This window comes from Hippopotamus amphibius, chromosome 11 (genome assembly GCF_030028045.1).
Source record: "Hippopotamus amphibius kiboko isolate mHipAmp2 chromosome 11, mHipAmp2.hap2, whole genome shotgun sequence".
Classification (NCBI taxonomy): Eukaryota; Metazoa; Chordata; class Mammalia; order Artiodactyla; family Hippopotamidae; genus Hippopotamus; species Hippopotamus amphibius.
This window is the reverse complement of record NC_080196.1, coordinates 45,093,965-45,107,599: the sequence shown is the minus strand read 5'-3', so window position 1 is coordinate 45,107,599 and position 13,635 is coordinate 45,093,965. Positions and strand designations below refer to the sequence as shown.

The following is a 13,635-nucleotide window of genomic DNA, read 5'->3' as shown; positions in this document are numbered from 1 at the left end:
ATTGAAAGTATTAAATTGAATTCTACTGGCATTTAACTCAGAGTCAATAAGACCAATAGACCAATAAGAGTAAATATTGTAATATTTCACATTTTTTAAAAAATATGTACTTATGTTAATAAAACCACTTATACTTTAATTTACTTTTACTTCCTTTTAAATTAAAAACAATACATGCTTATTTCAACAAGCCAAGGTATACAGAGAAAAAACAAGCCTTCTCTTAACCGTTCCCATTTTGAAGATACAAATTTAGATTTGGTTTGGTCATGTTTTTATAGCTTTCTCCGTGTTTATTTTGTATATTTTACATTGTTTATATATTATTCCTTATATTTATTGTTTATATTGTAATTTATTATCCTTCAATATGCAAAGCTCATGGTTATGTCAATGGTAACTTCTCTATGTGATGATTATGGGATTTGATCATCAGTTATTGCTCTAGGAGGCTAAATTATAGACTTTGTGGCAAACTGGTAAATTTGATATTGTAATTGAAAGCTGACTTTTTAAAATAGATGCATAGAAAATATAGAGGAATAAAGCCTTTGTAGGATGAGTTTCTTTTTGTGTGTATGCTCCATTGTATTTATTTATTCACATTATGAGAACAAACAGTAACTCAAGGATAGAACTATGTAAAGCCTTATGCCTGTTACTAACTCAAACCAATAATATACTAGAGTCTCAGCCTTGTTAAATGCTTCTAATGGACATGTGTAATTTACACTTTACTAAACATTGTAAAATTTCATATGTTGAAAATTATTTGGAAGTAAAATTTTCACGTGGAAGGTAAATGCACAGCCTATGGCCTTTCAGACTCTCCCCACTAATTGGAGGCTTGGCCATAAAAATGAAAGGAAGAGAATAAAGATCAGTCAAGTGAAAACAGCAGAGTTCAGAATTTCTGACTATCTGTAATCAGTCACTTAACGAGACCCTGTTACGTGAAGACGTTAACCCGAGATCTAGTTATTATGTATTTATGACATTGAGAACTACTTCTTTTTAGCCTCACTGGCATGGTTTTGCTGTTTCAAACATGAATTGATAGACTATAATAGCCTGTATTATTATAACCTTCCTGAAAAACTAATAACGTGCTTGATAGAATATCGCATGTCGCATATCTCTATATAACTATTGTGTATTTAAGATGGCGGATCACACGGAAGTGATGAAGGGCATTCGTCAATATCCAGGAATTCGTTATCCTGTCCTTACTCCTAATCTTCAGGGTTTTCACCGTGCTGTAAGTGTGCTAATTTTTCTAACACTGATATGCTTCTTGTGGTTGTAAAGATCTTTTCAAAGTTAAACTGGTGTGATATGTGACTTCTTTGTTATCCTGCATAAATACTATTGCTAATACACTCACGTGGGTACGTGGAGATCAGTGACCTTGTGGCACTGTTGGGACTAAAATGCTCTGCATAGTGGCTTTTCCAGTCCAACTATTCAAGAATTAAAACACAGAAATAGAATTATCCATTCTGATGAAATTCTTTCAAAAGTATATTTTGTGCTCCCTGCTTAAGCAAGGAATGCAAAATATAACAAAGATTTCTCAATACGATATTATAATTATTCATATTATTGTAGTGAATAATTATTTTTGTCACCTTTGTTTTGAGGTTGCTGTTGTTCCTTCCCTCTGCATGAAGCTAATCACTGTCTTTGGAACTGCCTCTAACAACTTTCCTTATTTGTCTTCTGGCTTGTTTCTTCCAATCCTGTGTGACTTGGGCATTTACATGCCAAAAAAGCTTTTGTAATTACACATACTAGAAGAATCAATGCAGTTTTAAGTAAAGGCTTGAGGTGTTATGCTTACATGGCTTTATTGTAAAAGTTGGGCAGCAGCTATTTCTGGCGTTAATGGATATTTTTCACTTTTGTATTTTTGACTGTGTTGCATGAAGTCGAAATTGTGGGTGCTGGTTTGTGTATCACCTGTTAGTGTATCTCATGAAGCCACTTTTCTTTTGTTTGAAATAATACAGTTTTTATCACATTGTAAAGAAAGACAGAGTCCTTTTAAGAAATTATGAATATTGCTGTCATCTGGTCCTAAAGAAGTAGGGAATGTACCCACCTTGAGAAAGATATGAGAGGACACCCTCAGGGTAGCTTAGACAGTAATAGAAGAAACCATGGCTTGGGAGTTAGGCAGCCTGTGTTTGGAGCATAGCCTTAGAACTTTCACCTAGCCTTGGTACCTCTTACTAGCATTTTAGCCTCTTTGAGCAGTAGTTTTCTCATCTGAAAATCAGCATAATAATACTTCATTTACTTACATTTACAATAATACTTCATTGTTTGTGGATTAGAAATAGGGTTTGCAAAGTACTAACAACACCAGCACATAATAGGTGTTCAATGAATAGAACTTTAGTTAAAAAATTTTTAAATGACATATAGTTGATTTACATTGTTGTGTTAATTTCTGCTGTACAGCCAAGTGATTCAATTATACATATATATACACACGTTCTTTTTTCATATTCTTTTCCAAATATAGTTCCCTGTGCTGTACAGTAGGAACCTGTGGTTTATCCATAGAATTTTAATTTTAAAGGTTAAAAACTTATTTTGGATGCAGGAGTGGAAACCAGTATTTTTTTTTAAATGTTGGAGGAAAGATGATGGAGTTTTTTTCTTAGTGTGTTAATAGGGTATCAGAGAGAAAGAGGGAATCTAGGCACAGTGCTAGAGATATATTAATAGAAAGTCTTAAAAATCCAGCTGGAAAACTAGGAAGCTTGACATTGAAAACAAGCACTGGGAAGCCTGGAAGAAGGAGGGAAGATGGCCAAAGGGGCAAAAGGGAGAATTGATTAGGTCAACATTTTGGATTTGAAGACTGACAAGAGGATTAAGGCCTTAGACATGCAAGAGTTTGGTTGTCGCAGTCAAGGTATGAAACAGTGGAAGCGAAGTTAAGGGATAGGGAGAAAATATGGGACAAAATCTGAATGGTAACTTGAAAAAACATCTTTCTGTTGGATTGTAAGAAGAGGAGAAAAACAGAAGGCATTTACTGTCCTGGATTTTAATAGTTGGGTAAAAATAAAGTTTTCCATAGATATTAAGAGTTTTTATTGGGGTGCTAGTATTTTTCATAATTTTGGTTAAACTATTCCTAATGATAACTTTTAGGAAAGGCAAAATTAAATTGGAACATCATCATGGTATATTCTGTGATTTATGAGTGTTGTAGTTTGTGGAATTATTCCATTATCATAAAATAGTTTTATGTTTCAAAAGAGTGTCTGCAGAAAGTTGAGAGAAATCTAATTTTAAATCCTAAGGACAATGTTAAAGAATGCAAGTACTCCTTTGTAGAGTAGTTAATGTTGCTTATACTGTTCTTGTTTATGTTTTTCAAATTATTAACTTTTGCCTTTAAATTATATTTTTCAGGTTGCTGCCGGAGCCACTGAGATATCCGTTTTTGGTGCTGCTTCTGAATCCTTTAGCAAGAAGAATATTAACTGTTCTATTGAAGAAAGTATGGAGAAATTTGAGGAGGTCGTTAAGTCTGCAAGACACATGAATATTCCAACACGAGGGTACTTATGAAATCCAACAAATTCTATTTAGTTCATTAACATCAATTGTTAAAACTTTATGAACGATCTAGGCATTGTCTTACTACATATAATAATATCCACAGGGTATCTTATTCGTACCTTATGTGGGATCGGGGCCATCATTATATCGTTATTACTGTAACTACCTCATTCATATCGGCTGATAATCATGAGGGTGTATCTAGCCTGTGGGGTGTGATGCATTTGAGGTCAGAGGGACCAGCATCCCAACTGACATTGTTACTCATTTTATCCAAATGCAGCCATTTTTGGATCTCAGCCTAGTGTAACTGGATAGATTGGTATATACTTATAGTAGCATTTGGAAAGGAATCATCTAATGTGGTTTCCAAATTAAAAAAATTTTTTTTAAGAACGATGCTTTTTCTTCAAAGAATATATTATATAGAAATTCAATAAAGTATGTAAAATGTAAAATTGAGAACTGCACTGGGGTGTTGGGCCCCCAGTGTTTGTAAGAGAAGCTGAGTGCTGTCACTGGGCATAGATGCAGGTTGTATTTCCTGTGGTTGAGGGGAGCAAAGTTCAATAGTGGCAGGAAAGATTCAGTCATTAATGAGAAAGACAAGTGGATCCAATTTGGAGTAATAGGATTAGAAAAGGTCATTTGCAGAGCAAGTAGAATTAGATTACACCATAGTTAGCTATTTTGTTGGTTTGCTTCCTTTTTTTTTTTTTTCTTTTTCCTTTCTCCTTAGTGAATTTCCAAGATGACTTTTTAAAGACATAAAGTTATTTTTGTAACTAACATGTATACATAACGTGCAGAGTGCGTGCAAGAAAGTTTAAAAAACAAGATAATGCATTTACATAGAAAATAAAGGATGTCTATTCTTTTTTTTTCTTAATTGGGGTATAGTTGTTTTACAATGTTGTGTTAGTTTCTGCTGTACAGCAAAGTGAAGTAGAGTTCTCTGTGCTATACAGCAGGTTCTCATTAGTTATTTTATACATATTCGTGTATATATGTCAATCCCAATTCATTCCACCCCTCCTTTCCCCTCTTGGTGTCCATATATTTGTTCTCTGCATCTGTATCTCTGTTTCTGCCTTGCAAACCAGTTCATCTGTACCATTTTTCTAAGGATGTCTATTCTTAAGGCAAAAGCTATGTAACCACCATAAAAAGGAGAAATGCCCTATAAGTTTCTAAATTCAAACGTAAGTTGCTTTGTCTCGCTTCCCTTTAAAAGAAAGGGAAAAATAAAGAAGCTGTTCTTCTATTTAAATGTGGAGTGTAGACTGTCGAGTTAAGTAATTCTCATTGGAAAGTTGAAAAAACACAGAACTCTAAGAAGTCAGGTACATGTAAGCTTACACTTCAAATGGGAAGTTTTTTTTTTAAATGTTGAAAGATGGATGTGAACAAATTATATAATAACAGATTTTATCATTTTAGTCTTTATAAAATAGAATAGGTAACTTAAGAAGGCTGATAGAAACCTTAAGTCCCCTTTAATACTGATTGCTGAACATTTAATATTGCCCTATCAGTAAAGAAACTTCTAACTATGCTACAACCTAAGAAGTTTTCTAGGCTTTGATAAGTGGTGTACAGAAGTACAGATGGACGAGAACTGACCCACAGCCAAATGAAATAAGCAAAAGTACATTGGAGACTTATTGTAGTTATACTGTAGACAAATGTATGTTTTCCAATGCAGGCTTCCTTTTTTGGAGTACAAGTCCTCAAATTTCTGAAACACTAGCCATTTCTAGAAATATGCCTTTGGATGGATGGATCTGAGTTCACTGTGCATTTGAAAATTATTCTCTCCCAAACTTTTACAGAGTTTAAATTCAATTTTATTTTCACTGGCAATCTAGATGTTAGGTATTCATTATTAAAAGTCGTAGGCCATTTGTACCATTTAAGGAAAAGAGCCATACTCAACTAGTTGAACCTGAAGTAGATGCTCCAGCCAGTGTTACTATGGCAACAGCTGTATCAACATGGACCATCATCCAGAAAATGTATATCACCAGCTGCTGTCAGATTTAAAGGCCACGAGGCAGGACACATTTTATAAATGCCCACTAAAGCCATATAAGCTTCTATAAAAACAGTAAACTTTCATATGGTCTAAATAGAAGCTTTTATTAAAGTTATGAAGGCTATTGTTTTTTTCTTCTCCTCCTGGAAACACACGCATACACATGCCTATGTACACGTTTTTATACACGCTCGGAACTTTACATAACATCTGGGACACATTGGGGAAAGACATGGTGCCAGATCGTTGACATAAAATGCAGAGTCAGCTAACTACTGCTGCACATACGTTGTATGTGAGTGAACAATGAAATGTCTACATTTTGGACTTCATTCTTTAATGTGTATTTCACATGTGTTTAAAAAATCTAGGTTATTTTTCTCTTCTCTAAATTTTTAAAATATTAAAAAGAGAGAAAAATAGAAGCCTGTTATAAATTTAATCATTTTCCTTCATTTTATCAATGACATTAATTGAAAGAATTATCTCTTGGTTTGTCAAAATCCGTTTTAAATTGAAATCCCTCAGATATGAAATAGTGTTCTCAATTATCACGTAAGATATTCAGGTTTCATTCCTTTTTGTTTGAAGTGAATATCAGCTTCTCTTTAATGAAGTCACAAGAATCACATGCTCACTCTTCTTGTAAAAATATTAATTTAAAAAGGAAAGTATCACTAAGGTGCTTTATTCATTTCATTATTAAGATGCTTATAAATATATAGAATAAATTCACAAAGTCAGCAGTTGTGCATATCAAAGCAAAGCACTTTTACATGATTATACCTTAGGCCTCACCTATAAAGTGCCTGAGAATGATTTGATCCATGATTAATTTCCTGAAAGTCTGAGCCTACTGAAAGTTGAAAGAAGCAGACTGATAACATTTTTAGGAGCCAAACAAAATTATTCATCCACTGTTAAAAAAAATACAAAATACAAAAATATTTCACTGTGAACTGTCACTGATGAATTTATTCTCAAATTCCCCAAAAAAGTAAAGGTACAAAATAATGAGAACAGGGAATAAAAAGCACATTAGTAATTGAACTAATGTAGACACCCATAGGTAACTTTTAATTATGGAAAAATAAAGACAGTTTCAGGATGCGATAATGTTTTGACTTTACCATTAACTCTTTATAAAATGTGATTAACATTGATATACAATGGAACAGGATAGAAAGCCCAGAGATAAACTATGGTCAACTAATCTTTGACAAAGGAGGCAAGGATATACAATGGAGAAAAGGCAGCCTCCTCAATAAGTGCTGCTGGGAAAATTGGTCAGCTACATGTAAAAGAATGAAATTAGAACACTCTTTAACACCATACACAAAAATAAACTCAAAATGGATTACATACCTACAACATGTAAGGCCAGACACTATAAAACTCCTAGAGGAAAACGTAGGAAGAACACTCTTCAACGTAAATAATAGCAAGATCTTTTTTGATCCACCCCCAGAGTAATGGAAATAAATAAGTGGGACGTAATGAAACTTCAAAACTTCTGCACAGCAAAGGAAACTATAAGCATGACGAAAAGACAACCCTCAGAATGGGAGAAAATATTTGCAAACAAATCAACAGACAAAGGGTTAATCTCCAAAATATATAAACAGTTCATCCAGCTCAATATCAAAAAAACAAACAACCCAATCAAAAAATGGGCAGAAGACCTAAATAGGCATTTTTCCAAAGACATATGGATGGCCAAGAGGCACATGAAAAGCTGCTCAACATCACTAATTATTAGAGAAATGCAAATCAAAACTAGAATGAGGTATCACCTCACACCGGTTAGATTGGGCATCATCAGAAAATCTACAAACAGTAAATGCTGGAGAGGGTGTGGAGAAAAGGGAACCCTCTTGCACTGTTGGTGGGAATGTAAATTGATATTGGAGAACAATATGGAGGTTCCTTGCAAAACTACAAATAGAGTTACCATATGACCCAGCAATCCCACTGCTGGGCACATACCCAGAGAACACCATAATTCAAAAAGACACATGCACTCCGATGTTCATTGCAGCACTATTTACAATAGCCAGGGCATGGAAGCAACCTAAATGTCCATCAACAGATGAATGGATAAAAAAATGTGGTACATATATACAATGGAATATTACTCAGCTGTAAAAAGCAATGAAACTGGGACATTTGTAGAGACATGGATGTACCTAGAGACTGTCATACAGAGTGAAGTGAGTCAGAAAGAGAAAAACAAATACCATATATTAACACATATATGCGGACTATAGAAAAATGGTACAGATCAACTGGTTTGCAAGGCAGAAATAGAGACACAGATGTAGAGAACAAACATATGGACACCAAGTGGGGAAAGTGGGGAGGGTTGGGGGGGAATGAACTGGGAGATGGGGATACCAAATTGTACACTCTAAATATATGCAGTTGATTGTATGTTAACTGTAAAAAAAAAAAAATGTGATTAACATCCATCTATATTTCGGAGGAGACGAGGAATCAGGTTTTCATAGAACCATAATGAGTGTAGGGTGCATATTTTATACATGTCTTCATCTACTGTCCCCTTCATCACATACTTTCTTCTTATCCAAAACCAGTGAAAACCCAATCTGTTTTTAAATGTTTCTGAATAAAATTGTATCATTTATGTCAGTGATCAATTTCTTTGATAAAAGGCCCTCAAAGTTAGGAAATTCTTCTTGTGCTTGGTTACTTTTGACTGGTTGCCTAACTCAATATAATCTCTAGCCTATAAAATGGCAATCATTTCTAACAGCTGTGAGGTCAAAGCACAGTGTTCTTTCTCAAAATGGTCAGCTTTCACTGAATTTCCCTTGGAGAGAGCATTTGTAACTCAACACGTTACTTCAAGAACTTGCAACCTACTTGTTTGTTAGCCAAACCATCTAGGTCGCGTGAACATGTTGTACTTTCTATCCTTCCCCTGCCTCATGCAAAATATCATTACGGATCCTGATCCGGAAATAGCAGCCTTATTGAATGAGATCATGAGCCCCTTGTTTAGGACTCAATAGTTCAGATACCCAGTGACAGGCAGGCAGTGTTTCTCATGACTGATGAAGCAATGCGTCCCATCATGTAATCTATCCTGGTGGAATTCACTTACATATATGCCACTGTCGTCTTATAAGTGGACAGCTTATTGGTCAAAGTTTCTTTCCAGTTTCTACTGTTAAACTGAGGCCTTTGCATTGACCTGGAAGAGCAATTCAAATCATCATCTACCAAAATATGGCACAGGAAGCTCTAACATGGCGACATCTGTTTTAAAACTATTTTCTTTTGTACATATGGTTTGTTTGAGTTCTACTTTTCTTTAGCCTTACATATTATTCTGTCCCTGCTGTGTGCCAGATAACAAGTACCCAACTACAGTTAATATGTGTAAGATATATTTGTAAAGTCACATCTAAATAGCCTTCATGTAGTGCTTTTGAGAAAGGAATGCGTTTTGTCATTTCTCATGAAATTCGCATTTTAGCGAAAGAATTTTAGCGGAATTGCTTTTTGAGACCAAGGGACGGTCATTATTTCTTATATCATCCACAGAGATAAGTGTGTGATAGGCTTTCAAACTTTCTTTATAATTGGCTTGTTAGTGATGGAATGCTATTTTATATTGTTTATAGGTTGATGTAGTCTGCATGGGTACATCAAACTCGTTCCTGTATTTAAATGTCTTAATTACCTTTAATTGACATTACATGTCACCTCATCGGTCTTGGCATTGTTTTTCTCTTCTGAGAATAGCAGTGGTTGACTCGTTACACTCTTAAGTTTTGTGATGTTTATTCAAGGCTTTGACTCTTTCTTTTGGTTTCTTTTTGCCAGGATGATTCAAGGAACATGGGCTAACTGGGGGAAGACAGGCTTGGGTGAGGCCTAACTATAGGTTATTTTTCATGATTCACTTCTGCTAGGTAAAGTTGTTAAAGACTTGACTGCTTCTGTTTTATCTTTTATCATGAATTTTCACAATATTGATAAATGGCCTCAGCAAGCACAACTAAAAATAAAACAACTCACATTTCTATCCAGAGTTTATTGTAATTTTAGTACAGTTGGCTTCAATATGGTTGGTGATTCCTTTATTACTCTGTCATCCTACATAATGTTTAAAACATGGTTCTGAACTCCCAAATATGTGCTGTCATCTCTGGCTACAGAATTTAAACGTTAAGAACCTGAATCTGGCTATATGTTGATTGTAAAGATTAGGAATTTCATAGGAAATTACTCAGAAGTTAAGTGACATCTTCACTAACAGATTTTTGCATTAATTCATTCAAGAAATATTAATTGTTTTATATAATTTCCTGTCTTGTGATGCTATGTGGGGTATGAAAATGAAAACGTAACCTAACTTCAAAGAGTTTCTAGCAGACTAGGGAAGTCATATGTAAAGAAATAATTATTATATGGTCAAAAAAGCCAACTACTTTAAGAGAGATACAGGTAAATCCTATGCAACTTCAGAGTAAGGCTGTGTTCAATTTCTCTGCAGTTATTTGCAGAACCCTTCATGGAGATGGCAATAAAATGAAGTCGTTAAAAATGGGTAAAAATATGGAAACATAATCAGAAATAATGGCCTTTTCAGAAAGGGTAGGAAATCTACCAAGAGCAAAGGCACAGTGAAGAGAAATCTCCAGAAATGTTTGGGTAACAGGGAGAGGTTTATATTTACTGGGATAGGAGCTTTTGAGGCTGTGAAATGCAAGGGAGGTAGAAAGTCAGATGAGGCCTCACAAATTGCTGAACTTGAATATCAAGTTTAATTTGGTAGACAATGACAAGCCAGTAAAGATTTTCAGAGTGGAAAAATATGCCATCAGGTCTATGCTCTAGGAATATTGTTTTGGTGACGGATATTGGAGTGCAAATGAGGGAGCGGCATGAGACTAGAGGCAAGGAGGACACTTAGGAGATGTCTGTGACCCTCCCGGGGAGGGGCTCGGGCACTGTTCTGTCCACGTGGGCTGGTGCTGGCAGAGCTCACACACTCTAGAGCCTGGAGGGAAGAACCAGCCAATGCTAGTTAATGAACGTGTTCTCAAAGGTGACCTTCAAGTGATTTGGTGGCTGAAAATGACTATCATTTTCTTTTTTAATGGCAAATATGGAGAAAACAGGAATGAGCACCATTTTGGATCTACTGCACTTCATATGCCATGTGTGTGTCAAGCAATCGATTTGTAACGTTCATAAGAAGATTGGGAGTTTGTTCTTAGAGTTATCTGTGTAATAGAGAGAGAGAGACTGTAGGGGACTGAACTGATACAGAGACTCCCTTTTCTGTTCCCATTATAGACACATAAATATAACAACTTGTAAAACATATAGCCAAGCTCGGAAAAAGAAAAGAAAGTCCTCAGGTTTCATCAAAGAAAGTGTGGTAAGGATGTGGTTGATGCCACTAGCACATGGGGGTATCTATTCCAGATATAATCCCTGGTGGCTTGGAAATGGGATTTTAAAATCTGTACTGAAAAAGATAGATGTTCTGCTAAGACTTGGATTTGGAACTGAGTATTCTTGGAGCTTGGAAGCACTTCCTTGCCAATGCACAGTCACTGAAATCTGTGCCAGTGTTATGGGTTGTGGATTTATGACATACGAGTATTGTGGAAACCCAAATTGAGAAATGAAGGTAGACATTTGCCTGGGAACTGGTAAAGTCTGCAAGGCAACAGAAAAAGGAAATTAGATCTCCTTTATAGGAACGTTTAAATAAGTCAGGGCTCTCACTTCAGGAACTTCTACAGAAACTAAAATCACCATGAAAAGGCACTCACAGTAAAAATTACAGGCCACTTGAGGAAACAAACTACCCTAAGAAAAATAAGCAGAAGAAAAAGAAAAAGTAGGAGAATTTTTGTAGAAAAGAAGGACATAGAATAATTTGAAAAGGAGACTGTAAATTAACCCTTAACCTATGTATAAAGGCAAAGGAAGAATGTAGTAAGAGAACAGGTCTTTATGAAAAAAAAGAATGAAGATTTAAGGAAAAGAGATAGAAATGAAAAATACATGTGTTTTTAAATAAAAACAATAATTGCATTGAAGAGCAGATTACAGCTGAAGAGAGGATTAGTGGTCAGGAAGTAGGATTTGAGGAAACTGCAATCATGAAACACAGAAAGATAATAGAAATTTTGAAAGTGAAATTAAGAGAGAATGCCTAATAGAATCCCCAGAAGGAGAAAACAGGGGAAATATATACGAGAATCTGATGAACTAGTACTTTGAGGATTTTCTAGAAAAGAAGAAAAGCATTAATATTAATATTGAAGTATAACAAGTCCTGACATACTCATGGTAAAATATAGAATATTAGATATAAACGGAATCCTAAAGCAGTAGAGAAAAATTACTATAAAAGTACTATAAAGGAATTATCATTAGACTAAAAAATTCTCATCAGCAAAAACTGAGACCAGAAATAGTGAAATAATATGTTCAAAAATGGCAAAAAAAACCCCCTCTGTCAACCTAGAATTCCACCTAGCCAAACTAGTATACATTAATAAAAGGGAAATAAAACCATTTGTTGACAAAATAGTCTGCAAAATTCTACCCTTGCTGAAAAAAATTACTAAAGGCTATAGTTCAATAAAAAGGACATTGAATCAGAAAGAAGAAATGAAAAGAAAAAAGAAATGGAGAGGTTGTGGGTTGGTGCTTCAGCAGAGTAGAAACTATTTGGAATCGGTCTGTAAGAAATTAATCATCAGCCAGTTAAAGATGGACAAATGTCATGAATGCTATGGGTCTGATCAAAGATAGATGCTGTGGGGTAGCAGTGAGGAGATCCCTGAGGTTAGATACTATCATGTCTGTGTAACATCACTTTTTTATAAGGGCATCAATCAAACAGTCCAGGTGAGGAAGTATTGCTAATAGTTGAGTGGTTTACAATTTTGGCAGCGTAATGGAACTTTAAAAATTATTTTAACGTAATTAGTGGTTAGATTCTATTCCCCAAGTTTCTGATTAATTGGTTTGGAGGATGTCCTACCCACCAATGTCTGTTTTGTTTTTTAAGCTCCCTAGATGATTCTGTACAGCCAAGATTGAGAAGCATTGTAATAAATTGTCAGAGAGGAGCAGAGGTCTAGAAACTGACTTCCGCCACCAGTCAAAGCAGACGTGGTAGCCTATTTTCATCATGAGGGAGGCCTTTTCACACTCACAAAAATGTCTCACGAGTGGTTGGCAAGCTTTTTCTGTTAAGAGCCAGATAGTAATATTTGATGCAACTACTACTGCTGTTATAATGCAAAATCTCCATGGAATATAGGTAAACAGAAGGCATGGCTTTGTGCCAATAAAATTTTTATTTGCAAAAGAGTGATGAGCAGGATTTGGCCTCTGGAACTTAGCTCACCAACCTCTGCTTGAGAGTTTTAAGTGCAGTTAATGAACGCAGTTGAGAACCATGGCATTCACTTTGCAGAAAGTAGCCTCACGTGTGAATAGGTTAAAGAAGGGTGGAGGAGAACATACGAAGATAACACGCAATGGAGAATGAGGACCAGGCCAACCATAGGCCAGGGAAGGACTCAGAGGGAAAACTCCAAGGAGTGAAAATACACGTGGGGAGAGTTAGGGTCAATGGCATAAAGGGGCAGCTCTGGCCAGGTTTTTACTTTTCAGTTAAGAGAATGCAGGAGAGGTTTGTGTGTTTTTTATTGTCTTACACTTGTTTCCTTTGCTTGTTTTGGTTTTTGCATTTAGAGGGATGGTATGTAAACGGATAGCCTGAATTTTCTTTTGAATCTAGGTATTTTGGGTTCAGAATCAATGTACTGTTTTCAACACATTATCATCATTGTATCTGAATTGAAAATATGTATCCTTTTTCATCCCTTGCCTCCTTCTCCAGTGCTATGTTCACATAAGAACATTTTCTTTTCCGCATATCTTGAGTAAATTTATACAAATTATTTGAACATTAAGCTTAAATTATAGTAATTGAAAGAGCAGAGAAATGGTTTCCTGTC

The 13,635-nt window shown here is 35.3% G+C and overlaps 1 protein-coding gene across 3 annotated transcripts in view; it reads left to right on the top strand.

Annotated features, from left to right (window-relative positions):
- Positions 1-13,635, top strand: part of HMGCLL1 (3-hydroxymethyl-3-methylglutaryl-CoA lyase like 1) — a 140,126-nt gene that overhangs the window by 63,616 nt on the left and 62,875 nt on the right. Inside the window, exons 4-5 of one of the 3 annotated variants that reach the window (XM_057699391.1) lie at positions 1,163-1,258; positions 3,430-3,578. The exons of 1 other annotated variant lie outside the window; for it this stretch is intronic. In XM_057699391.1, coding sequence (XP_057555374.1) covers positions 1,163-1,258; positions 3,430-3,578 — 245 coding nt within the window. The remainder of the gene's footprint in view (positions 1-1,162; positions 1,259-3,429; positions 3,579-13,635) is intronic. One more of the 3 variants, XM_057699392.1, reaches the window with a different exon arrangement.